The following is a 26,170-nucleotide window of genomic DNA, read 5'->3' as shown; positions in this document are numbered from 1 at the left end:
GAAGAAAATTACAGTCACTTTTTGTTTGTTTAAACAAAATTTTATAGCTACTGGAACAGTTATCATTTAAATATAAAAATATCCTTAAATACAGCAAAATGTAACAATCATTCTCCATGTTTATAAGTTAAAATGACAGAAGAGAAACAAGCAAAAAAACCAAGAACACCAGCTGAGAGTCCACGTTTCTATAATCAAAAAAAATATGGAGCAGACACGGAACTCAGTAGCGCAGCATGTAATTCTGTACTCATCTCTTCAATAGTCCTTTTTCATTCAGTTCTGTCCAGAGAAATCATTTTCATGAAAGTGCAATAATCTTCTGTATCACCTCCAAGAGCATTTTCAAATTGTAAGAAACTAAAGCAACTGCCTTCATGTTTTTCTACAAAGCAGCCAAATGAACTGCATTAGAAAAGCACGGCCATATAGAAAATGAGCGCTCCTGGTTCTTTCGAACATTTCAAAAATAAAGCTGTCTTAAATCAATCTGAAAAAACTTTTTCTAACCAAGGCATATCAAAGTAGCTTACACTGCACCATTTATACTTACATTTATTGACTCAATTGGGCCAAACTCTTCCAAAAGACTTCCAACATCCTGCTGAGTTGTCCTTTTGTCAAGTTGTCCCACCCAAAGCGTAGTACTACAAACTACAAACAAAAAGTTAACACAGATTTTAAGAGCACTTGGAGATACACATTTCACACGCCAGAATGCCTGAATAGTCATTTTTAAACAGGCAGTTCTTCAAATTAAAAAAGACAGCTGGTAATAAAATATGTTTTAATCTTTAGGAGTGTTTGACAAATTTCTTTTTGTTGCCTGCCTGGAGCTGTGTTAACAGCAAATCACAGCAACTGCATCAACATCACTGTTAGAATGCACTCACTAAGCAGTTCTCTAGTTAACTAATACTGAAGTGACCTGCAAGTTCTGATGATCATGAGCTCTGGAAATCATCTTAAAAAGGAAAAGCATCTGTGCAGAATAGCATCTGCTATCTGTGCTCCATTAAATATCCCAACACCTACAGTGGAAATCAGAATGAAATCCAAGCTACAGGCCACTCTCAGAAGTTATGGACAGTACTTACTGGCAAGATGATAATTAGATTATTTATGACAATACACACACGACAACCAAGATTTTCCCCCAGAACATGGTGACAATCCAACTACAACAAGCAACTAAAATTTAAGCTCTTTTGTGACCTATTCAATGCCATTTCTTTCTATGGTTAATTGAAAAGTTACTGACACAAGGTTTTTCTTTCAGGAAAGACTATGTAATATGCTTATCTCCATGCTTCAAGGTAATAAAACAACAGATGAGCTCAAAAGATCACATTTGCTGAAGGCTACTATAGCAACCTTTAACATTCATCTTTGCCTTCCCCATTAAGGGATATAAAACTGCAAACCTAAAAAGCATTTATGTGACAGAATATGTGAGAGGTTGGCAAAAGCCTACCTTGCACCACTGCCAGTGGGCTTTTAATGAACAGCTCCTAAGTCTCTGCAGTCCTTTGAAACTAACACTATTGTCATTCACAAGGTTTTGCATAGCTAAAACTCTTTAGTTTTGGTCCTTCTTACATAAAAAGAATGTCCTTATTTCACTTGATGACTCCAAGGAGGATTCTGCACTCCCACAAATACTCAGAAGACAGCTACTACATTTTGTCCATAAACACAGGCAAAGGCAGGATTATTTCAGAAATCTGAACATCAGCTTGTGTGTTTTCCAGGTCAAAGCTCCCCTCCAGGTTTGAGACACACAAAACAGTGAATCATTAGAAAAATCATAATAATGTGCTCCACTTCTTGTTATTCAGTCTGCTTTACCTTATATGTCTTGATGGAAGGAAAAGAAAAACATGGTGTTTCAAGCTTTTTCTTCCCTCATTTTACAGCCAAAATATTTCTTACTTGGAGATACTCCAAAAATGCAAAATTGTCTACTATGAGTAAAGTAAGTAGAAAGATGTGTGATGAATTTAATTCTTAGTTGCCTTAAAACAGTTCAGAAAATAAATCACAGCACAGTTTACTCTCATTTTGTTTGGATGAGTCTTGGAACTTCCATCAAATAGCACTAAACCCAAAAAATGGAAAAAGAAAATCTAAAAATTAACATCAGATTAAGAGTTGCCTTCTGTTATATTCTGAGCAGATATTATATACTGAGGGCAAGTGGCCTTGTGAACATTAAAAATGTCTAATAGATACAAGTGTATTTCTTCGACACCTAAAGCATTTGCAAAATGCCTATTTGTCTTCTTAGTACACCATTTTACATTTGCATAGTATCTACTCTAAGATCTGCAACTTCACAGCACTCTAAAATTCATTAAAGAAAATATCAGGCAAAGACAAAAAAAGTCCATATATGAACCAGGAAGATGTTGAGCATGTGAAAAATGGTATTACAGCAAAGAGAAAGACCAAACTTACCACTAACAGTTTCTGACTTGATCTGAGGAAGGCCTTTTGACCTGCGCTCTCTTTCTCTCTCACGTTCACGTCTCTCTTGTGAGCGAGACTTAGGAGAGTGTCGGCGTCTATCCCTGGACCGAGATCGAGATCGACGATGACGGGACCTTCGAGATCGGGAGCCAGATCTTGAACGTCTCCTTTTAGGTGACCTAGTATGAAGCAATAACCATTTAAGTTCAATCTTTCTGATCAAGACATTGATAGAGAGAACAATTTCAGATATCTATATAAATAATCAGGCGAGTGTTCAGTCAATAAAAAAAAAATCCAAGTTAATTCACGTGCATTTAGAACTAGAATATATTATTTCAGTAGCTTATTAATGCCCTCCAGTTGAAGAGTTGCTTATTTTCCATTTTCTTACTTTTTATTAGTTTTGTACTGAACTTGACTTCCAAAACTAGGTCCACATTAACAAGAAAAAAATTACATCTGCTTAAATGAGGAAAACATTGTTTTTACAAAAGAATGGCTAAAAAAAGGGCTAAAAATAAATTTTGCCAGTGAAATTGCATGTTACATCACATTCAAGTTCTAAACCACTCAAGGTCTGGCAGACTGAGTAAACCTTTGAAGAAGTCATACAGAATTTGGCAAAGGAGAAGACTCGTAACTAAGTCAATAGCTTTAATACTGGATCCAGATTCGTTAAGTCAGCCCAGACATGTGAAACACTGCCGTTCTGACAGGCAGTCTCATAGCGCAGTGGATCACAGATTTCTTCTTCTTAAGAAAAGTGTCTTTGGTAGACAGACAAAATTAAACTACCATATTCTGCTTCTCTAAAGTTTACTCAGTATTGATGGACGTGGAAGTTACTCTCTACCAATACAAGAACTGTACAGATATTTGGTTTTCTTCAGAAGGCAGGCAACTTTGAGGTTCACAAGTCTTAGGGGTCACTGATCTGTTTCTCACTACCACTGCACTGAAGCACATACAATATCACCTGTATTTATAGACAGGTCCCCTCAGAGGTAAGGGGCTGAAAGGGTCTCTTTCTTTCTCCCTCTTCCAGAAGGGGAATTCAAACATAGCCCTTGACAGTTTTGACTTTACCAAGAAATGTCACTAGTGTTGCCCATAGAGAAAATAATAAGCAGACAGTAATTTCTTGTAACTAATCCTTAGATTAAATTAAGACACTCTTTTGCAAATTTTTTTGGTTGGCATTTACTCATAGAATCCAACTGGGCACTTAAAAGAAATGACCTCAAAGTTCGCTGAGCTGGGTATGCAAGAAGTCAACTCAAAACACAGGTAAGAGGACTAATGTCCTAAAGCACTGAGCTCCACCAACAGTTCAAGAAGTCAGCTCACCTCTCAGCTATTTAGCGTCACCTCAGTTAAAAGTTACCATTCCCACAGTGGGTTTGGCAGCACAGCACCAGATTCTCTGAGCTGCACATAATCAGCATAACTCTCTTCAGCACGTGCACAGAATGAGTAAAGCATTTTCACGTATCTGGACATGACACACTTAACTTCCTTAAGTTAAAATCCAATACTTAATATAATATATATCCTCACTAAAAGAACTTTCACTGATTTACCTTGACGCAGATCTAGATCTTGACTTTCTGTTGTCAGAAACGTGCCGTTTTCCCTCTTGAATAGGTGGCTGTTCCACTTCCATATCCTAAAATAATGTTGACTGGTGTTACGGGTGAGCAGTGCAAGCATTTTATTTCATTTTATGCCTAGACTAAATTTTGTAACATTATACTGAATACACTAAATTATGTTAAATTATACTGAATAGTCACATATGTGAAATTAAAATATAATGCAATTCTCCTTACAAGCTGTACCATTACTCTGCAGTCACTAATATGGAGAGAGCTCAGTATTAAACGAACTTAATACAAACACTGCAAAAATGTTTGTATAAAATACACAAATTAGAAAACAGTAATTTACACAAATATACAAATAATTTACATAAAATTCTCATTTTCAAATGATTGGTTTTCTGCATTTCAGTCAAATTCAGCACCACATATCTCTCCACTGAATGATTACACTCCATAAAGTCAGCCAGTGCTTCTCGCTCTGTCATCAAAATCACAGGCAAAGTAAGGTCTACTACAAAACTCTTTCTCAAAGATGTTACAGGACGCTACTTACTTTGCTATATAAGCAGACAGTGATACAATAAATTTGAAGAGTGAAGCAGTAAGTCATCAAAACAGTACATAAAATGCAATAACCTGCTTAAAAAACTCAATAGTAAGTTGAACACAGCTCTTCCTACCTAGTCCAAATCCTCTACAGCTTCCCACTCCAGAACATACCTCGCCCTGCCTAAACCTTACACTTCCTGATGCAACCCTGACAGCGAACATCCAAACAAGCCATGACTCAGAACACACTGATTCAATAGAATTCAAGACTAAAAACTAATTACAAAGATATTATTGAGAATTGTCCCTTTATTCTAAATGGAAAGCAAGAACTTATTTCTACAATCTGTGGTATCACAGGTCACCACATAAAGACAGCTTGGTACCATTTCTATTTCTCATTTTAGGAATTCCTTCTTGTGGAACAAAAGAGGCAAATACATTCAACTTTTTCTTTTTTTTTAAATACAGGGTCACAAATAGACTTGATCTTTAATTTCTTCTTAATAGCAGTCAGCTACTGAACCAAGAACATCCTCCGAAATCTTAAGAACAAGAGAGTGCATATACATGCACTTGGATTTTTAAAAACTTTTACAGACTTGGGTCTATTTCCACTGTATTAGCAATCTATCAGACCTTTAAAATTTAACTTTTTCCAGATAGTTTCTCTCCAGAATGAGATTTCATTGCTAGAATTCCATGGAACAAAATAAAGTATGATGGGGACAGGAAAGCAAAAGTGAGGGAAAGTGGAAGAACAAAAAAGCAATTCAAAGACCTTCACAAAAGGAGGCATAAAGCATAAGTGTGCTGGGTTTGCTAGACTTCTGAAACACCAGACTCATCATGTAGCATTGCAGCTACGCAACTTTTTCTCAGACGTGGGAACTTCCTCCATTGAACAAACTGCACACATTTGAGAAAGACAGGTATTAAGAGCATTTAAGTTTGTTTATTGCAAGGGGCCCTCACCTGCTGATGTGGTTTCTGCATGTGGGACTCACTCTGTACTGGAAAAGGAGACTGAAAAGTTTGCTGTACAGGTGCTGTTGGTGGAATCACAGGCTGAGCCATCGGTGGAAACTGCGGGGTAGGCAGGAGACCAAAACCTGGCATTTGCCCATTAGGAGGAAGCGGAACCTTTGGAGAAGAAAAAATACCAATACAAAAACTTCCATTTAGGGAAAAAAAATTACATTAGCTTTCTGAGTTTGCTAAAGTAAAATTCTCTCTCTGTTCCAAAGTCACAATGAAAGACCAAAAGCCTGAGAAATACGAAGTAGGTCAAGCGCACAGGCACATAAAATAAAAATGTTCAAATACTGACTAAAACAGAGAACAAAAATGTTTCTTGGGAAATCTGAAGAGCTAAGCCATATTCTCTTTTCACTAATAGAAACACCACTTCCTTACTCAAGCACCAAAGAAAATAACAAAGAACAGAAACTGAAACACAGCAGAGGGCCAAGGGAAAACCCTGAAGTTACCTGGTGGCGCATTGGATCCTGTTGTATTCCCATCATTCGCTGCTGAAAAGGATCCATATTTGGGAGTTGAGGAAATACTGGCTGTTGTATAGCTTCTCCTGGAAATCCACTAAAACCAGTAAATATTTTGGTAAGAAAGACAAGTCAGCAGATAGAGATTTTTTTCCCTTTATTTCACATATTTCTATGCACATTTAGACATTCGTGCTTCAAAGTTAGTCTGAAAACATATGTCTATTATGACCCTATTTTCTCTCTAAAAAGTGAAAACAAAAGAAGGAGAACGAATGGCTTCATTACCTCTTCTCCACTATAATAGTAGCCCTTTAACATTTAAAAAATGCTACATAGAGGTTTAAGCCTTTCATTCCCCTGCACTTATAAATGATCTTACTAAAGTTTCCAGCCTACGGAAATCTTTCATGAAGGTTACCTGCCTCAGGCTAACTTTCTTCCTTTCCAGTTCCTCTTCTGAGAACAAAAGAAGTAAGCCTTTTCCTCAAGGAAAATGAATCAGCCATACTTTTGATGGAATCAAAAAAATCAAACCCCAAACAACCAACCTTTAGTTTGAGAGGAATTTAGCAGAGAGAAGAAAAGGATATGTATATCACACAAGGATTACAGTAATGCCATTCACGCTTCCTGATTCAACACACAGAATGGACAGTGCTCAGGGAATTAATGAGGTCTGTGCAGTTAATAGGACCTGCTTAGAGGATGCAGTTTGTGTAAGAAACTGAACAGGATTTCAGGAAAATAAAGGAATTTCATGGTGATGTGACATGGAAGTTTGTAGTATTTTAAAATACAGATGCTGTACAATTCTTAAATGATTCTGGACAGACCACTGTTTCACAGAGAGTACTACTGATTTTATGAGCCCAAAATAAGACTACTGGAATCCAGTCTTCAGAGGCATCTTACACAACTATAAGGTAATAAGGATAGAGGCTTTGAAGTGCTACAAACAGAACATAAACATGCTGAAAAGCCTAGTCCAATGATCTCTACCCAGGCATACACAAGCAGTGCTTATGTTCAACCTCCCTCATCTTTCTGTACTCCAGAGTTCCATCTCTATTATAGAGAACACACGACCAATTTACTCAAAAGGCATTTTAATTAACTAACACTTGTGGGATATTAAAGTACTTAAGGTGAGCAACACAGCAAGAAAGTTAATGACAAAGTTAGTGATTTTGTTTTTGAGAGGAGGGTTAGGATGGCATATACAGAAAGTAGGACATGGGGCCACATAGTGAAGCAGGGGAAAAAAGAAACGTTGACTAACCCAGGTATTGAGCACCATCCAGCCTGTGCACTGAATGAGAGAGAGGTCCTGTGGAAAAAACTAGTATGTGATCATGTAATATAAGACTTTATTATAATAAATATCAAAAGGGAACAGGAGTCTGAGTTAGTTTGAATGGGTAATTAACATTTGAGAAGGTAAAGCTGTAAAGTCAATTTCAATTTTTTTAGTAGTTAAAACTACCACAACATTTGAAACAGTATCTCTTCACTAGCCAGCAAACCAATCCAGTTGATTACTAACAATGCTCTGACACACTCAGCTGTGCAATAAAAACATGGAACTCATCTTGAAACTAAAACTGAGCTTATTGCTACAGAACACATTCCTCAATCAACGATGCAACATGCCAAACCTACACTGGATCACCAAAGTAAAAAGACAAATCAACAAAAGTTGTTAATAACATTTTAACTTAGGACTCTAACAGTTAGGAACTGAAATAACTTGGAACTTTAATCAGCTTTCTAACTAAAGTATTTTTAGAACAAAGATTTTTTCATTTCATTATGACACAAAACTTACAAAGCTGGCTGAGAAACTGAAGGAGAAGGAGCTGAATCTTCTTTCTTTGACTCTTCCACTGCTTCTGGTTCATCATCATAGTCAAACCGATCTAGCAGCTTCTGAAAGAAATGACATTGAGACAACCATTTTTCTGTATCTTATAACTGGCAGCCAAAATGTCCATATTATTGAAGTCTTACTATACATCTAACAGCTTTCAAATTAAAGACAAGCTTAGAATGAGGAAAAAAAAAGTAATCTATATCGTAATACAGAATCAGAAACTGTCCAAATCCAGTTTTATTCAACTTCAGAAAATGCAAAAGCTATAAATACAAGGAGCCAACCTTCAAACAGAAAGAGACAAGATTTGCATCATTTTTCTCCTAAGAAACGGAAGACACTGAGCTTTCCATCAAACAGCCTTCCACCGAACTGAAAAAGTTAAACAACGATAAAAACTTACTTTGTCAAATGAAGTTTTTTGCTCAGGTGGTGCGAAAGCGGCCTTTTGTTCTGGTGGCTGTGCTGCTGTAGTTTTCAACTGAGCAGTAATAGCCTGAACCTGAGCCATCACAGTGTTGTCTATGACCGGTGATTGGGGTTTTTGAGGCTGTTGAAAAGTCTGAAGAATTTGCTGAAGCTACAATATATAAAATTACATTTATATTATTATACAAACACATGGTATCAAAAGAGTTGCAGGATATAAACTTTAAGTCAAACAGACTATGGAACAGGATAAACACCAACAACCACCTGGCTGAACCATGGAGAAACTTTTCGCAAGACCAAAAGTTACTTCTTAAATATTTCAGTGGCAAAATTCAGCAGATTCCAAGTATTCAGGCCTTGCAACATCAAAAACGTTTAAGTGGACCAAACAGTAAGACTCAACATTTTATTCTATATTCTACCAGTTCTTGAAACTTTGTAACTGCATCAGTTCAGAACTAATTATTTAGGAATATATAACTGATTTTTCCTCAAACACCATAATTACTGGATAGAAGGGTCACAGATCATTCAAACACCAACTTTAACTCTTAGTTTTCTACTGACGACCTTAGGGAGACTTCCGTGTTTTGCTTCAAATCAACAATATTACTTCCATCATCCCCCTCCCTTCATTTAATCTAAGAAACGAAGTTAAAAGAGAACTAAACACAAACAGGTTACCTGTTGTCCTTGCGTCGTTTGAAACAACTGAGCTACAGCTGCAAAGGCATCAGAACTGGGCAACTGTGGCACAGAAGGTACTGAGTTAGCAGTAACTTGAGGGGGCTCTGAAGCAACCTTTGCTGGAGGAGGTGGTGAACCTGAAAGTTTCATAGGAATTGAGAAATTGTTACGTTACTCAAACTCTTCTGTGCATACATCTACCTCCTCCAAACAAATGTCTACCTACAATACTCTATTTAACCCCACAAGTCCTATCTAAAGCACCTCAACTGTATGTTCTATTCATTTTGCTTTTAACTGCTCCATTCACTGCTCACATCTGCATGTGTACACTAAGAAAGAAAATGAAAAATGGCCTTCTGAAAGCTAGTCCAGCACGGTACCTTAGATCACAACTCCATGTTTATAATCGTACAATTTTAGAAAAATTAAGAGAAAAATTATTACTCAAATAGCGTTAAGCAATAAGTATCCAAACACTTAAAATGTAAATTCTTGTTACAAAGTTCCGGACTCAGTACTCTCAGATTAATATCTTAAATCAATCTAACGGTTCTTTCTAAGACCAAATGGGTTTCTCTTAATGTTTTCTAGCTGTAACCGAACTTTTGCTGAAACACCTGGTAATAATTAAAAAGTTTTTAAAAAGTATTTGACAAGCAACTCTTCAGTAAGTTTTCTGTACATGCCACTTTTGCACAGGCACAAACCAAATCTGCATCTGTTAAATAAATCCTCCTACCACAAAAATAATTTTTAGAAATTCTTCCAGAAAGAGACTCTCAATTCCACCCAGCTTTACTAAAACTGACATTTTAAGACACGCTATTAGTTTTGACTATATGCACAACTTTCCCATTCTCTTTGCTTTTCCAGTACAAAGTGAATTACCAGTAATACCACCAATTTCCCCATGCTGTGAGCAAGTAACTATTCTCCAGCAAATATATTTTAATGGCCTAATATAAAACTGTACAAGCATAGAGAGTTTAAAAAAAAAACCAAAAAAAAACCACAGACTAAAATATTTTTTTAGTTTGAGACAATAAGCAAATGTTCACCTCACAATACCAACTTCTTTAAAACCATTCACTTGTTCGCAGTTTAAATAACTGCTGTCTTGACATGCAGCAAGAGACAAACATATTGAATAATATTTTCCTAGAAGTCAGTTACTACATAAAAATACTGCAAAAAGATATGTGATTGCTTTTTTAAATGTAAATTAGCTTCCAAATTATTTCCTGTATATATTCAGAAGGATATTTTCTTGCTCAAGGGAGAAAATCTGCATTTTTCTCTCTCCCTCTTTTATTGCTAAACAAACTTTGCAGCATCATGAGCCAAACAGATTCTGTTACACATAATGTATTAATATATTTATTATTATTCATTAGCATATTTCTTTCAGGGCCAGATTACCCCCTCTGGTACATGTGAATAAATTAACCGAAATCAGTAATTCTGTACATGAAAATCCATACAGAAGGCACCCAACCTGTTAGCTACTAGCGATGAGACAAAAATGGAAAAAACAGCGCCACTCAGATGTTGTATCAGATTGAATTTGTGTAGCCACCAGCCTGCACCCTAGCTCAGATGCTAATACACTGCCTCCCCCTGCCCTACCCCATTTATAGCACATGTCAACACTTTCCTAAACACTGAGAAATTTCAGTTATGCTATTGTGTATCACTGTTTTGTTGTCCGTCACCACACCTCACTCACTCTCGTGACTTTTTTTGCCAGTCCTGCTCCAACATACGTGAGTGCAATAAATACAGAAGTTATTAAAGCTAAGCTTGAAATATAGAGTGCAAAGTCAAAAAGAAGGCCCTCCAGAGAAAGAGAATTGTGGTATGCGCATTCTCATCCACAACTCAGTAACCTCACTACCAGCTTTTTATTTGGCATAAAATAGGTCAGGGAAAATACTGTGAACAGGCTGTCATTACTTTACTCTTTAGGTCAGTGGTTTTTAACCAGTAGCCTGTGTAAAAGCCTACTGCCAGCCATAACTTTACTGTTCAAGAATGTGGATTTGAAATACCAGTTAAAACATTTCAGAGCTGCATACTGAGACATAGCTCTTGCTTTCAGATACTAAGTTGGTTCAAAGAAAGATGAAGCTTTTAACAGATCACACTTCACTTGCTCAGAGTCGAAAAAAAAATAATAGAAGAATTAGAAAATTGATGAACAACAGAAAAATATTTTGAATCAGAAGAAAAAAATATCAAGGTTTAAGGAGGGAAAATTACGTTGTCTCCATGTAAAGTGTGCACAAATGTACGTACATATACATACAACTCAAATTTCTGGTATGTTCCAATGAAGTGCTCATATTCTGATAATTTTTGAAGTATAGTATCAGCATTTATTCAGAAGGATTTCACCTGCTCCACATAACCGTGACAACAGAGTTGAGATTATTAATATGCTACTGCTGAAATTAATGATAGGTGCTTTAATGTGAAAACAAACAAGCTGTTATCATTCACTCTTTTAAAAGAAGTTATGATGTAATTTATACCTTCATTATTAGTAACATTTTCTGTCATTGGTGCAGTGGCACTAGTTCCTGCTGCCATATCCAGAAGAGGTTGAATTATTTCTATTTTAAATACTCCATTTTTTTGCCAAAGGTTCAGGACACGGACTATTTTACTCTGTTGAAACAAAAGCAAGCATCAACACTAAATACAGTTTTCCCAAATTTACTTTCCATAGATTGAGAAGAAAGGTTTGAACAGTACAGGAGTTCAACATAATCAGACATATCTTTTAACAACTCCTATGTTGTTACGTAGGTCAGGAAGACCTTTTACAAGGCAAAGATAAAACTACCAACTTATTTCACTATCCATTTTAATAAAAAGCAAATTGTGCAAAAAATTTTTTTAAAACTGTTCCGGCCAGTCAGAAAATCCAGGTTTGATATACAAAAGAGGTGGTCACATCAGCCTCACTATTTCTTCACATAACAGTGACAAAGGGGTGAAACAAACAGCAAATGCACTAAGACAGGGAAAGAAAACGAAGATGAGCTGGAAACTCTAATGAATAGAGAGGTAATTAGACCATAAAACGCTAGAACAAAGCTTTAAAGTTAGAAGATTGTTTGCTTAATTTTTTTTTCTGCTAACTCAACCAATTCTATGTTGAGAGCAGAAAAATACTCATCTCCAATATTATTCAAAAGATCAGGCAGAAAACATTCTGATCATTGCAGAAAGATTAAATTAGAACCTCTGACTGTCAGCTGCTATTTTAAGCTCACTTCTTTTTTTAACATTAAGAATAACGAAGCTTTCAGGAACAAACTAGAAATTAGTCCAGTACTAAACAATAATATCTGACTAGATGTGCTGCTTCACCTGGAACATGGAAGTAGGTAAAAGTCGTAATACATGTTATATTGCCATATTTGCCCTTTTTGCATACTTAGTCATCTGACTTGTGCACATATACAAGTTTTAAGTACTTTTTAGCTCTACTATAGCTGCTAAGTATGGATTGATTCTGTTTCTGCTTGTTTCAACAATAAAGTGCCTTATTGTGACTCAGTTATAATCACCCATGCAAATCCACCTGTACCTTCATGAAGTAAGTGATGAAAGAATTCCACACAATGTTTTCTACTGCAAGATCAATTAGAGAGAAAGATGAAACACCTATTCTGAAAACAAGATTTTGGTCTGAAAATCAGTTACTTTTGAAACATATTATTTTGCTTTGGTTATTCTATCTCTCCAGAAGACTTGAAAATAATATGAAGGCCAAAAAATGAGTAAATTTAATATGCTTGTTTTCAATCATATATTAATCTTAAAGTTATGTATATATATACAAAAAAAAAAAATCACTCTCTTTGGACATCAACCATAGTTGTGTATACCTGTTCATCAGCTTTTTTGTTTAGGTACTGTAAATTCATTAAAGTAAGGATGTTATAAACCATATTATTCCCCTAGAGGAAAGCATCTTAATTATTTTAGCAGTGAAGTATCAGGTAGTTCCATAAAGGAGAAGGACAGTCTAATTCATTCAGATGAACAAAATGGTAACCACAAAGACAGACAGAAGAAGGGACTGCTCTATTTCACCAGGGCCTTAATCCAGAAGCTCCAGAGTGTCAGATTCAAGGCATAAAGGTCTAAATGTTCCATATTAGAAAAACAGAGTGTATCAAAGACTTTCCAAATGGTACTTAAAAAGTTAGAGGAAAAGTCAGTTAGGAAAAAAAAAAAAAAAGAAAGAAGAGTATTTTGCTCTTTCACTAGTACAATTGTAGTAGAGCAAGTAGGTGACTTTCTGGAAAGCAATTCGCAATTTCTTAAATAAGAGTATCTTGAGAGTCCTTTGAAATTGTCCTGACAGAAGACCGAAAAGCCATCTTGTCTTGGTAGCAACCATTATGAGCTCAGGATATTTTCTGAGCTTCTGTTCAATCAGCAAGTACAGCAAAACTAGGAAAACCAAGGCCTTAAATCAGTCTTGATAATGCAGAAAAGCAATGAAAACTTGCATGTATGGGATTTGTAGAGACTGAAGAAATCAATGTGATGATTTTCTTAGAAAATATTTGGGAACAGAACCTTCACTGTCTGCAACACCAGAGCTTTGCCTCCACGACTTATTTTTTGTGGGAGAGAAAAGGTTTGGGACATTCACACACACTGTTGGAAGTGTCCGCATGGGCAAAACAAACTGATGAAGTTAGGCAAAATAAATATTTGAACTAGAACTTTGATTTAACTATTACCTTTGATAATCTTTCTCAGCATGTTTCACCATTTCCTATAACAACATTCACTACCATGGACATAGAGAATCACCAAATTAGCTTTCACGGAAGTGGAAAAACCAAGGTAGCATTGTTATCAATTCACAACAACACTTGAGAAATTGTAAGTTATACCTTATCTTCAGATGGACAGAGATACAAATACTGGAATGTGGCAGTAATATTTTTAGAAAATCTTGGCCCAAAAACATCTTTGTCCGTTCCAAACTGGTGCCGAGACTGACGAACAATAGAGTCAATAACATATAAGCCAGGGACTTTATATTCTGGTTTGCACTGAAAAAAGTAAAAGTTATATTTCCATTATGCAGTCATACTAAAAAAGGTAACATGCATTCACCTCAGATTCTTACACAAAACCTGTATTTCGTATACTTGAGTAGAGAAAAAAAAAAAAAGTTCATTTGTTTTAATTTATTTTACATAGAATTCTCTTAGTGCTTTACTTTCGCTTTGTTTACAGAAACAGAAAAAGAGAACACACATTTGGGACAGAGTAAACATATCTGTATAGCTTGAAGCAGTCTTTATCTTCTCAGTCACTGTTTTTAAAGTACCTTTAGTTTCCTAACAACTGACCCAACACCAGGTCTATTACATTACAGTGTAACCTGTCACAACTCTGCTATCAAGCTGCCTCATACTCACTGCATTGAATGACTTCCACCAACTCAAGAATCGAATGCAAAACCCTTCTCTTCGGAGGCCTCCGAAGGACTCTGAATTTTTGAAAAGGGCTATTTTCCCTGTTCACTCATAGGAATTTTAAGCAGCATGACAGTTTGGTTTTTGTGAGTTACTGCATTGTAGTGTGTTGGTTTACATGCCTAGGAGAGCATAAAAATTGTATTTTCTGAAAATATGTATTATTTTAGCCAGTGAAAATTAATTTGAAGTTTAGCACCTCCAGTTTCCTCTCCAGCTGCTGGGTAGAGGAGGAAGGGGGAGTTTCACTTTTTTTCTCCCCTCCTATTCTACAGGTACTACAGAAATCTAAAATAAGGACATTATATAGACTGAGATATCAAAATGTATAAAATCCTAAGAAAAGAGAATTTCCTCCCTCAATTCCTGAATAACAGAAGCTTCTTTTGTTATTTATTAGCATTACTAATTACATCCAGTAACACACAATATCTTTATTGGTAGATTTGGGGTTTTTTTACCTTTTTGATAAACTTCTCTACAATCTGGACAACATGCTTGTAGAGCTGAAAAAAAAAAGCATAAATTAATTTAGCATCTACTCAACAGTGGCACATCATTCTAGGAGTATTTTAATACGTTGTGCTTACTACCCTTTAGGAAGGGCCACAAAATACTGTAGTCACATTCTAAACTGAAATATGTTATCAAGCTAAGTTAATCAAGCATAGAGAAATACCTTACCAGTGGAACAGACAGAAACAAGCCATCCTTTCTGACACATTTATGCCAGCGTGTACACACAAGACTACTGCTACTAGAGTATTAACGAGAGCTTTCTGGATTTTCTTTCTAAGCAAGTCCACTATGCTTTAATGCTTAAAATTTTATTACGAAGAAATCACAACACCCTAGTGGGTGTAGCATTAATAAGCAATGATTCAAAAAAAAAAAAAAAGAAAAATCAAGCTGGCATTATCCTACTAGACTAAAACCAAGAAATGATATTCACCACCCACTTGTTTCTAGATAACATTCTAAACGCCAACTGGAATAAAAAAATCCATGGAGCTAATACTGGGAAATCCAGAGATGCATTTACTTAGAAGTAAAATAATAAAATACTGCTACTGTTACAGTTTCAAGTTTGTTGCATTGTACTTTACCTTAATAGCTTTAATGGCAGCTTTTGTAATGAGAATCATTTTTGCTCTGGAAATAGGGGGTTTCATCTCCATCAGTGAAAAGAGCTAAACAGAGAAAACAAATATTAAAAATTAAGTTTAAGCACTGAAGCAAAAAGACAACATTTCAGACAATTGATTGATTATTGACATTCCACACTACGTATCAACACAATGCCGTCTGGCCCTTGAAAACAAGAGACTAACAGGCAGATCTTTCTAGGCAATGTTCAAAGCTATTTTTCTCGTGAACTAATCCATCTTCACTGATCCACCAGATTTTGATAAGGCTGCTGTAAAAGTTCCATTTGCCTCTAAAATTTAGTCTCTGCTAACTTACGGTACACGCACTGCTAACTCTTATGGTATGGGAACTTGCTATTTTACAAAAGCAACATAAATCAGAAATAACCACAGCTGGATTTAAATTAGCCTGAGTATCTGCTTACCAAATACAAACACTGGGATGGCCCTACAGATAGCTAGACTGACATAATATTATAACCTTAAACCAATGTGCATAAGAACAGGATACCTTCCATCCATCAAGGCAATCAAATCAATACTCAGCTTTCAAATTATCCCACCATATACAGGCATTGTAAATGTCTGTAATGGAGATGTTCACCGTTTCACTTGCTATGACTATTATCATACTATTATTAAAATCACTGCACCAACTGTTTTGGAGAATCCTCTACACCATTCTCCAAACTAATATCATCCAGTGGAGAAATTAATTCTCCAAGTACAAAGTTTTCAGAAGATACTAATCTTTACATATGACAGCTGGAGGCATTCTGTGAGCCTGACTTACAGAATAATTCTGATCTCATTTCTATACACGTAGCCCAGGCATGTTATTCCAGAGAGTTTTAATCACATCGGAAGTTAAGAAGAGTTCTGCTTTGTTAAGCCCATTAAGCACAAAAAGGGATTCTTCAATGCCGAATACTTCTCTTTTTTTTTTTTTAAAAAAAAAAAAAGGTCTAAATTCACAGAAAGCATGTTCTATATTAAAAACATGTAGGATACAGGTAGGATGTTCTAGCTCTTCAAGTCTAAAAGTATGACTGGAAGCAAAAACAAAAATCCCAAACTTCCTTCTCATAAACAGCACCACCATGACTTAATCTCTTGCATGAGGAAATTTATTACAAAACACTTTCCAAAGGTCTTGACCCTAGGCACTCAAGAAGACACCATTCTGTCTTCTAGTATTGACCGTAACTCTAAAAACTAGTAATAGCTTCGTATTTCAGAAATCGACAGAAACTAGAACTTGCACACAGAACTGCCGGAGTTGATGAAACATCTGCCAAGGGCTGAACACAGAAAGCTGCAGGAAGAGGGGATACATTTTCCTGAGGACGTCAGCAGTAGCTGAACAGTATGATACTTTCATTTTACTTTTCTTCCTGCAGAGCATTTTAAAAGAACAGGGAAATAGAGAATTTGGGGAGGTTTGTTTTTAAACAGTCCCACAGTCATCAGAATCACACATAAACACATGTGCACACACACCAGAAGACATCAAAATCCAACACGCCTCTCACCACTTTGCACACCACTCTGCCTACTATGGATCTACAGTGAGCTCTATCGACTGACTCCCTGTTGTAATTTCACAGTGGCAAAAACTACACCATATGCCACACCATGTTTTTATGGTGTACTGTGCACACCTCTCCATTCTACCAGGCATTAGATCCAGAAGCATAATCCACATTGGCTTGTCGGGATTGTTCCCATCTTCCTAGCCGAAGGAGAAGCCAAGACACCCCAGCACTACTTTTTAATTCTTCCTTCTATATCATAGCTCACGGTCAGGTGTTTTGATTAATTGAATATTATTTTCTATTTTCTACTCCTCCCATAAACTTAAACTCCTATTTAAGCTGTGGCTTACTAAAAGGTAGAATCATTATGTCATGATCTGTATAGCACAGAAAAAACATGGATATCTCCAGCATTTCCTACAAACACACAATCATTTTTACCTTGAACTATTCCCCACAAATCATAGAAAAAATGGGTTTACATTACATAATTTTTGTTGTTCACAGTACTTGAATGCCAGCCAAAAACAGAATACATTATTTGCCACAAAGCAAAATAACAATAAATGTCATTTTAAAACATATCACTTATTTTTATATTAAAGTTCCAAAAGACCCATGAAGTGATCAACTTGACAGATTTCTCCACTCTCTCAGTTAAGAAAAAAATAATTCTGAAGATAAAAAAAATTCGTCAAATATCTAAAGGCAAGTAAAGTGACAAGACTTTCAGCAATACAAAATGAAAGCCTTACACCAACAAAATACAAGAAGTAGGCAAGAAAGTTTTTACTTTCTTAATTCAATTCCTATTCTAGGAGACACAAAAGGCAGAAAATTGTCCTTCAAGACAGCGGCAGCCAGATACCTTTTCCAACTCCAACATCAAGTCAAGACCGTGACTTTTCATTACTAATTTCCATAAAAGTAAAGTTCTTGTGCCAGAATGTTTGATTTTTAAGCCACTCAAGCTGTAAGGCACACTTCCGCTAACATCATCCCTTTTGGCTGAGAAATCACAGTACAGAAACTGTCAGATAAAAGACAGGAGAGACGTGTTTGTAAGTTGACTTGTTTTTTTTAAAAAAAAAAACAAACGCTTAATTTCAATTTTTAATTGTATTTCTTTAAAACAGTCACAGACTCTCAATGAACAAAGCCAGTGCTATTACTAAAACTCATGAAAATCTGTTTTAAGAAGTAATGAAAGACCTCCCCCCAAAAAAGGAATTCCCAAATCCAGCACCCACAAACAAACCACCAGAAGACCCGAAAAATGAGATGAAAGAGGAAAGAAGCAGCTAACATTAAGACAGGCACTCCATATCCTTTCCTTTTGCACACCAAGAAGCAACTGCTCCTCCAGAAAAAAAAAGTCAGTCCCATACAACAAGAACAAAGAAGCCAGTGTGAAAGAGCACAAGTGTTCGTATTTCACAAACACAACTGGAAAGAATCAGGACATTTAGAGAGCTGGTAGCAGGACAGGAGATGACAACAGACAAGTGGTAGCAAAAAATAAGAAGCATCTTGAAAGGTATCCCCAAAAAAAAGTAGCAAGCAGGTGAAAAACTTAAAAGAAAAAAAAAAATCTAAGGAGAAAAAGCTGCCAGAGGTCAGGAAAAAGGGAAATCAGCTAGATGCACTGAAGTAGCCAGGGAGGGTACAATAAAGAACATGATAGCTTGGGAAAGTCATCAATTAAAAAACACCAGAAGCTGGAACATAGGCTAATAAAGCAGGAATAAACAAGGGCTTTGGAAGAACAGGATTAGGCAGATCACTATAAATTGTTCCTTCGCTGTTAAAGACAACTCTGGGCAACAGCAACGAAAGCAGAGTAAAAGCAATGAGGTCACTACACACAGGTTTTTCCAGCTCAGTATGAAATTACAGCTGAAATATGCATTAAATTGTGATGCAAATATTCTTATATATAAATGTATAGGCACATATATACACACATATATGTATATGTGTGCGTGTGTGTACAGCTTTATATACATACGCACACATATTTGCTCTCTCCTTACACACACTCCCATCACTCTCTTTTGGAATAATGCATCAAAACTTTGTTGCCTTTTTGATTTTTCATATGACTTTAGAACACCAAATTATTATTTTAAAGCTGATTTTTATTTAATTTTCAGTATCATAGTTACATGAGGTCAAAACCACATTTTAAAGACAGGTAAATCTAAAATTTAACCACCTTACTAGTTCTTCATGGATTGTGACTGTTAAAAGGGGAAAGAAAGTGTTCAGTAAAACATTCATGTAGTTTACATTTGCATATGTTCAATAAGATTTGGTTCTTCTTTCATAGACATTTCCCAAACCAATATATGAAAAGAAAACTATTTTCAGAGGACCTTCCTTCCAATAACACATTTAATTCCTCTAAGGGCACCAGGATCAGCTCAAGAAACAACCTAGACACAAAAGGTGACACGTTACTTAAAACAGAAAAGAAGAGCGATGGTTGTAACAAAGGTAACAATAATTTGCTGTGTTTGAGAGCGTTTCCAATGCACTGCCTCACAACAGGAGCCTGGCCCTGGAATGCTCTGCCCTGGAAAGCTCTACCTGCTAGAACTGACTTCCTGCTTTTACTGACCATAACTGAATGCCTGGAGGAAAAAAAAAGAAACAGCTCCTAGTTGTTCCCTGCCTTCCTTCCTCATACAGTGACAGCACTGGCTAAAGAAAAAAGTAGAAGTTTAGGTTTGACTCTACAAGGGTGGCAAGACTTTGGAATAAGTTGTCCAAGGAAGTTCTGGATGACCCCTCCCTGGAGGTGTTCAAGGCCAGGTTGGACGGAGCCTTGAGCAGCCTGATCTAGTTGAGAGGCGTCCCTGCCCATGACAGGGAGGTTGGACTCGATGATCTCTAAGCTCCCTTCCAGCCTAGGCCATTCTATGATTCTGTTTTTTAGTTCTGTTGCTCACTGCCCCAGTTCGTTCATTTAGCAATGAAAACCACACAGGGTATTCCATCCACTAGGACAGGGGATACACAGGGCATGGGACAGCAGTGGAAAAAAAATTAAGTGAAACATCACTTGTATGTACGAACTAATTAACCCAAAGACCATTTAAGACTTGCATCTTTATTCAGTTTCCATAATTTCAGTATTTTAAGAAGAATTGTATCCTGAAGTCTGCATGGATTCATTCACACACAAGGAAAAACTACTGTAGAAAAACTAGTAGAAACAGCCACAAAATGTTATCAAAACCATTAAGGCAAAAGTCAAAAGAAAAACTTCCCTATTTTGGTTGTAATAGTCTCACTTGTTCAAAGCAGTCTTAAAAAAAAACAACAAAACAACTAACCACAACATACATTTAACACAAGCGCTAGCATAGGATATAATTTAAATTTAAGAATCTCCCAACACTTCTGCAACTTCCCTCCCTATACGCTGAAGTCTGGGCACTGGAGCAGCACATATTTTTAAAAACGATCATTGTTTTGTTGCTCCATATTAAACCATGCACCACACACACACACACACACACACAACACAATGCATTAAAGAGCTTACTGAACTCAAGCCACAACACAAAATATTGATTCAAGAGTATTTCTGCATACTTTTCACAACAGTACCAAAGTACAGGATAAAATATCTATAAAGCCAAGAACCCAAAAGGCAGAAGAACCACCTGCTTGTTTTCAGGCTAATAAATGCAATTGAACAACAAAGATGAGCCACTCATTAAACCATAGCAGATAGCCAAAAAGGAGATTAACCATATTGCTTGCTATTTAAAAAGCAGCTAGCAAACACACCCAAATTTAAATTCAATACAAAGTACAGAAGTACTTCAGAAAACATGTGGCAGGAGTGAATAAGGCGGCCTTTCAACTCAAACTATAGAACCTGTCCCAGTTCATAAGCCCTGAGTGAGGTGTCCTAGGAGGCAAGGGTAACGGGAGAAGGAACAGGATGACAGCCTTTAGTATTCAGTCTTTCAAGCAGCAAATTATTAATTTTTGCCATTCTACAATTAATGCCCCTTAAGGGTCTATTCTGCACTAAACCCGAGAACTACCTTTTCTGAAACATAAGGCAGAATCACTATTTTTACATTTACCCACAGCTTTACCTTTGAATCCTGAAGACAGGTTGTGCACAGACACGCTTTTTAGAAAAAGAGCAAGTTGAAAAGTAGGAATATTATTGGCTTCATTAGTGAATTAATGACAAGAAATGCAAAACTACACAGTGATGTGTGTATGCCAATGAAGAAGGCACTGAGGTGCCACAAGAAAAACCTAAGACACCGTGGTCAGAGAAAGAAGGCAGCTCATGCACTCTCCAAACATTAAACTACTAGGAAACAAATGAGACAGTGTCAGTCAGTAAGATTTATCCCATTGTCATAAAAGGAAAAAGATCAAGTTTTTATCCTTTGAGGTGCCTCAAGCTTGATGCATGATCTTAAGTGTGTTTATCTGTTTTAGGCATGAGATAACATAGCAGGAAGGTAAAAATAACCTTTTAAGACTTGAACTGACTTTCCTGGCTTTGCTTGTTTGCTGAAGTTTCTTTGCCATAAAAAGGTCTCCTTATTGACAAATAAAGAGGTACAGCTCAATTTTGTATACTTACTAAATTAAAAAAAAAACAAAACAGAAAAGAAGCAGCACCAATAGAAACACTATTTACTGAAAGAAACGGTGTTTGGTGATTAGCGGCTATCAAGCACTCAGGTCATTGTTACAATACTCTTGTGCAATCTTCCCTTCTCCAATTTTCAGAGAGCAGTCTAACATGCTCTCAACAATTTTGTCAAGTATTATTTGTCCAAGAACATTTCTCTAAGCAGGCTCCATACACATATGACACAGTCAGTACTCTGCACATTAATTCATTATTTTTTAAAAAGTATTTTATTTATGCATTTAAAAACACCCGATACAGCGAGTCACTCAGATGTATAACCGTAGTTCCATGTTCATGTGCCTACAGAAAAGAAGGATGATGGAAGACACAACTAAAAAGCCTGGATACCATACTACTTTGTTAACAAAACACAATTAGTAGTAATGCATGATCAGGTTTTTAAAAGGGCAGATATTTTTAAAAAGTAGGCACAGGTCCAAAGAAAATCTGTTTGCCACATACATTTTTCTTCCCCTATACAATTCAGTGCTTCCTTTCCTTTTCAAGTCCTCTGTCTTCCTTGAGCAACTAAGAAAATGAGAAATATAATGATGTCTGCTAAACTTCTGTCACTAAGCTATGTCTCAGAGGATCAATGCAAGTTTTAAATTCTTGACCATCAGCTGTGAAGTATACCAAGTACTAGGTGCTGCTGAAGCTAAGAGATGACTATAAAATTCACAGCTGTCAGGCTACATTCTTCAGAAATTTAAGTGAGATTTAAATTTGACCAGGTAGGAACTCCAGGCAATGACGCTAAACAGTACTTCATCAACTAAGTTACTTCTGTGGCCCAGAAAGACTACTGAAAAACTCTGAATCACTCGGGAGAAACACCTCTACAGAAGACATTCTTATGAAAACGACATCATAAAAGAACATAGAAGAGAATCTTCTCTGCACAAATGTTTTTCAAACTTAGACTCTGTTTCCTACTATCAGTGCTGTGCTCCTAAGTCCAGCATGTCTCCTGAAAAGCTGTTCATCTCACTTCTCTTACCAAGTATTGCTACTAGAATGCCACAGCTTTCAATGATCCTGCAAACAGTTTGATCGCTTTTTTTTCCAGAAAAAATATTCACTTCCTTTCTTGAAAACATAGTAAAGTTTTGTACCATTATCCAGTTACCTTTTGTGATTCCCTTAAACTATTAATTTAACACAACCTATACACGTTAACAGTACATCGATTCTAACTCGTTCTTCCAGGATACAGTCTGAACTAACTTCCTCAGGGAATATACACTACACCACATACCTGCCAAATCCCACCTATTCAGTTGGCAATACCTGCTCAGAGCACAGCTGGATAAAAATAAAGCAGGCAGCATGTTTGGTCAATACAAAAAATGTGCTTGCTCCCACAGAAAAATGAGAATTTTTAAGTGGTACATTTACTGGTAAGCTTGCATTCAAAATTTAGGTAGAAAGAACAGGACTAAGGGAATGGGCAACACAATCACACACAATCAAGTAGCACAACTCGGGCAAGTTACCATCCATTGCCAGAGCCAAAACTAATTGACTCAAGTGTTCTTTCCTAGTTTGCCACAACAGCTACGTGCAGCATGCTAGCTTAAACCTCTGTACTTAAGTTTTACCTCACAATTGAGATGGGCAGTTAAGATCACACACTTATCACGATTAGCTGACAGGCAGAAACTTGTTACTTCACTGCAACACAATCTTGCGTACCTTCAGAAGCCTATAACCCAAAGGGCAGAAACTAAACTTCTGAGCAGAACTGGAACCTAAGTCAGTCAAAACTACTAATAGTTTCTACTGGACTGGGTGAGAAGCTTCAGCCAAAACAAAATGGTTCAAATTGCATAAAGAAAAGTGCTGCTGGTGCTTTTCTCTTCCTCTTTATGCTCTTATGCCTGAGAAGAGGGTATCAATCCAAAAACCCAATTTACAACCATGATCTGAACTCAGACCTCTCACCATTCAAGAAATTACTATAAACACCCACCCCAAAAAAACCCAAACGATCCTATCACCTGAAGCAATGTGGCAAAGAGCTGACAGCTGCCACCTCCACAGAAAAGACAGTAAAGCTGGAAGCACATTGCCTTCTGGTACACACTGGAAGTACAGCACAAAACTCATGGCTGTTGCTTAAAGTTGCAATTACAAAGTCACAATTCTCTTGTCTACAGTGGTATTGTACAGCCAGCAAACTCAGGAATTCTTGACCTACAGGATATTCAGCAGACACCCCAATCTTCACTGTTTAAGCTATTCCACTCTCAATAAAATAATTAACCATTCAGTGAACAGAGACTGGTACCTCTGTAGTCCTCAGAATGTCTAGGCATTACAAGACAGCCTTACAGACAAAATGAGTTTTCACACACTCACTAGGTCCACGCTATTCCCACCATTCTGTGAACAACGTTGAGACCTTTTGTAAAACAGCTCTTTCACCTTCTCTGCTTTCACTGAGAAAGCCCCCAAACGGAACAATATCTGACTATAAATCTTACCCTCCTCAAAAAAGTTTGACGTTTCCGACTCTACTTTAGTACGTATTGTTTTGCACACACAGCTTCAGGCAACACATGCCAGAAAGTTAAAAGAATAGTTTAAGAACCAGATTTTATGTTCTTAGCTAATATAATAAACACACCTTCTGAGAACAGGACACTAATTACACAAGCCCTGAATTTATTAACATGCTAGCTTTGCGCATAAGTAGTCCTATGGAACTAGTCATACGTACCAATGATGGCAGAACAGGGATTTGAGCAAGAGTAAAACTTCTCCGTAACTGACGTTGAAACAAAATCCTGTGTTTTACTACCCTTCAGCAGCCAGCCATCAGAATTTCACTCAATATTTCTAACTGTATCCAAAAAAAGCATCACACTTTTGCCATATCTGAGAAGATGTATGAAATAAAACCTACCTTTTCTAAAACGGACATCAGTCACAGAACACCCAGAAACACTGCCTTCCCTCTGAAGTTACACATACTTTCACCACCAGATCACCAACAGAAGTGCTTTTCATTGTTTGAGAAACACTAAGCACTGGCAGGACGATTAAGTTTTATCAGGTAGCAACACGTTGAAACAAATGAAGACAATCATCTGCTAGAACTTCTGTTTATGTTTGGACAGGTAAGAATATTTCTGTTTACACACAAAGTGAAAACGCCGTACAGTGTCATTCTATTTCAACAGATTTGGGAAGGTTGCTTTGTACCCTTCCATACCACTGGTTCAAAACAGTACAACTCACCCATAACAAGGGCAAATAAATAAAAATAAAACTGTAAATAGGAGGCATATGCTATCTACTTTTCCCTTTGTATTTCTATAATTGTGTTAAGGATGAGCAGATTCACAGTTGTGTGTGTGTGTGTAGGACAAGCAGTTGCAGAGAATGAACTTTACACAGCATGACTTCATCACATGAGAGCAGTCTGCCATTTTTCCTGTTTCTGTTCAGCAAACATGCACAGCAACCTAACCTTCAAAACGCATTAAACATTCTGGAATGGGCTCTGGCTTAGCTTTAACTGATTATCTGCAACAAGAATACGCATGTTCTGTAGTCCACACAGGATCTGCAAAAGTCAAATCGTCAAACTGAGGGAGGAGTGTCATCTAATCTAAGAATCGTTTTAAGTCGTGTAGCAAAAACTTTATAAAGTAGAAGCTAGAGCACTTTGTTACTTGTTGTAAATTTTTAAAAAAACAACACCCAATCACAGTCCATTTTGTTTCCAATCCCGACTGGCTAAGGAATCAGAAAAAAAAAAAAAGGCATCATCAGAAGAAAAGGACCTACCGAACACCTTACCCTTCCAGACCTACCTCCTGTATCCCTCCTGCTGGGGTCGATCCCTTAGTCCCATCCCGGAGCATCGTTTCTATATAGAGATAACCCCCCTCGCAGTTTTTGCTCTCCAGCCTATCCCACTTGCCGCCTGTTCACATGGCACATTTCTCGCCAAACCACTGCGAGGAAATAAAAAGCGCCTCGCGCCCTGAAACGCGGCTTCCCCCTCCTTAACACCACCCAGGCAGTGGGAACGCCTTGCAACAGGGATCCCGGCTGGAACGCTCTCCAGGCAGGGGAGGAGAAAACTGGAGGGGGGCGGCCAGGGCAGACAGGAAGATCCAAAGGTCCCCTCAGCACCCCCCACTCCCCGGCCCGTGCGGAAACTCGGGCCGCG

General features: G+C 37.0%; 1 protein-coding gene across 1 annotated transcript in view; it reads right to left on the bottom strand.

Annotated features, from left to right (window-relative positions):
- SCAF4 (SR-related CTD-associated factor 4) overlaps positions 1–25,859 on the bottom strand; it is a 44,989-nt gene extending 19,130 nt beyond the window's left edge. Inside the window, 14 exon segments of the mRNA XM_009870839.1 lie at positions 554–654; positions 2,458–2,648; positions 4,053–4,138; positions 5,598–5,765; positions 6,113–6,221; positions 7,407–7,454; positions 7,953–8,053; positions 8,401–8,577; positions 9,114–9,253; positions 11,651–11,786; positions 14,039–14,200; positions 15,091–15,135; positions 15,736–15,819; positions 25,809–25,859. Coding sequence (XP_009869141.1) covers positions 554–654; positions 2,458–2,648; positions 4,053–4,138; positions 5,598–5,765; positions 6,113–6,221; positions 7,407–7,454; positions 7,953–8,053; positions 8,401–8,577; positions 9,114–9,253; positions 11,651–11,786; positions 14,039–14,200; positions 15,091–15,135; positions 15,736–15,819; positions 25,809–25,859 — 1,599 coding nt within the window.
- Between the last annotated feature and the right edge of the window lie 311 nt (positions 25,860–26,170).

The sequence above is a fragment of the Apaloderma vittatum genome, unplaced genomic scaffold, assembly GCF_000703405.1.
Source record: "Apaloderma vittatum isolate BGI_N311 unplaced genomic scaffold, ASM70340v1 scaffold8346, whole genome shotgun sequence".
NCBI classification, from domain to species: Eukaryota; Metazoa; Chordata; class Aves; order Trogoniformes; family Trogonidae; genus Apaloderma; species Apaloderma vittatum.
The sequence above is the reverse complement of the archived record's forward strand: the minus strand, read 5'-3'. Positions and strand labels throughout refer to the sequence as shown.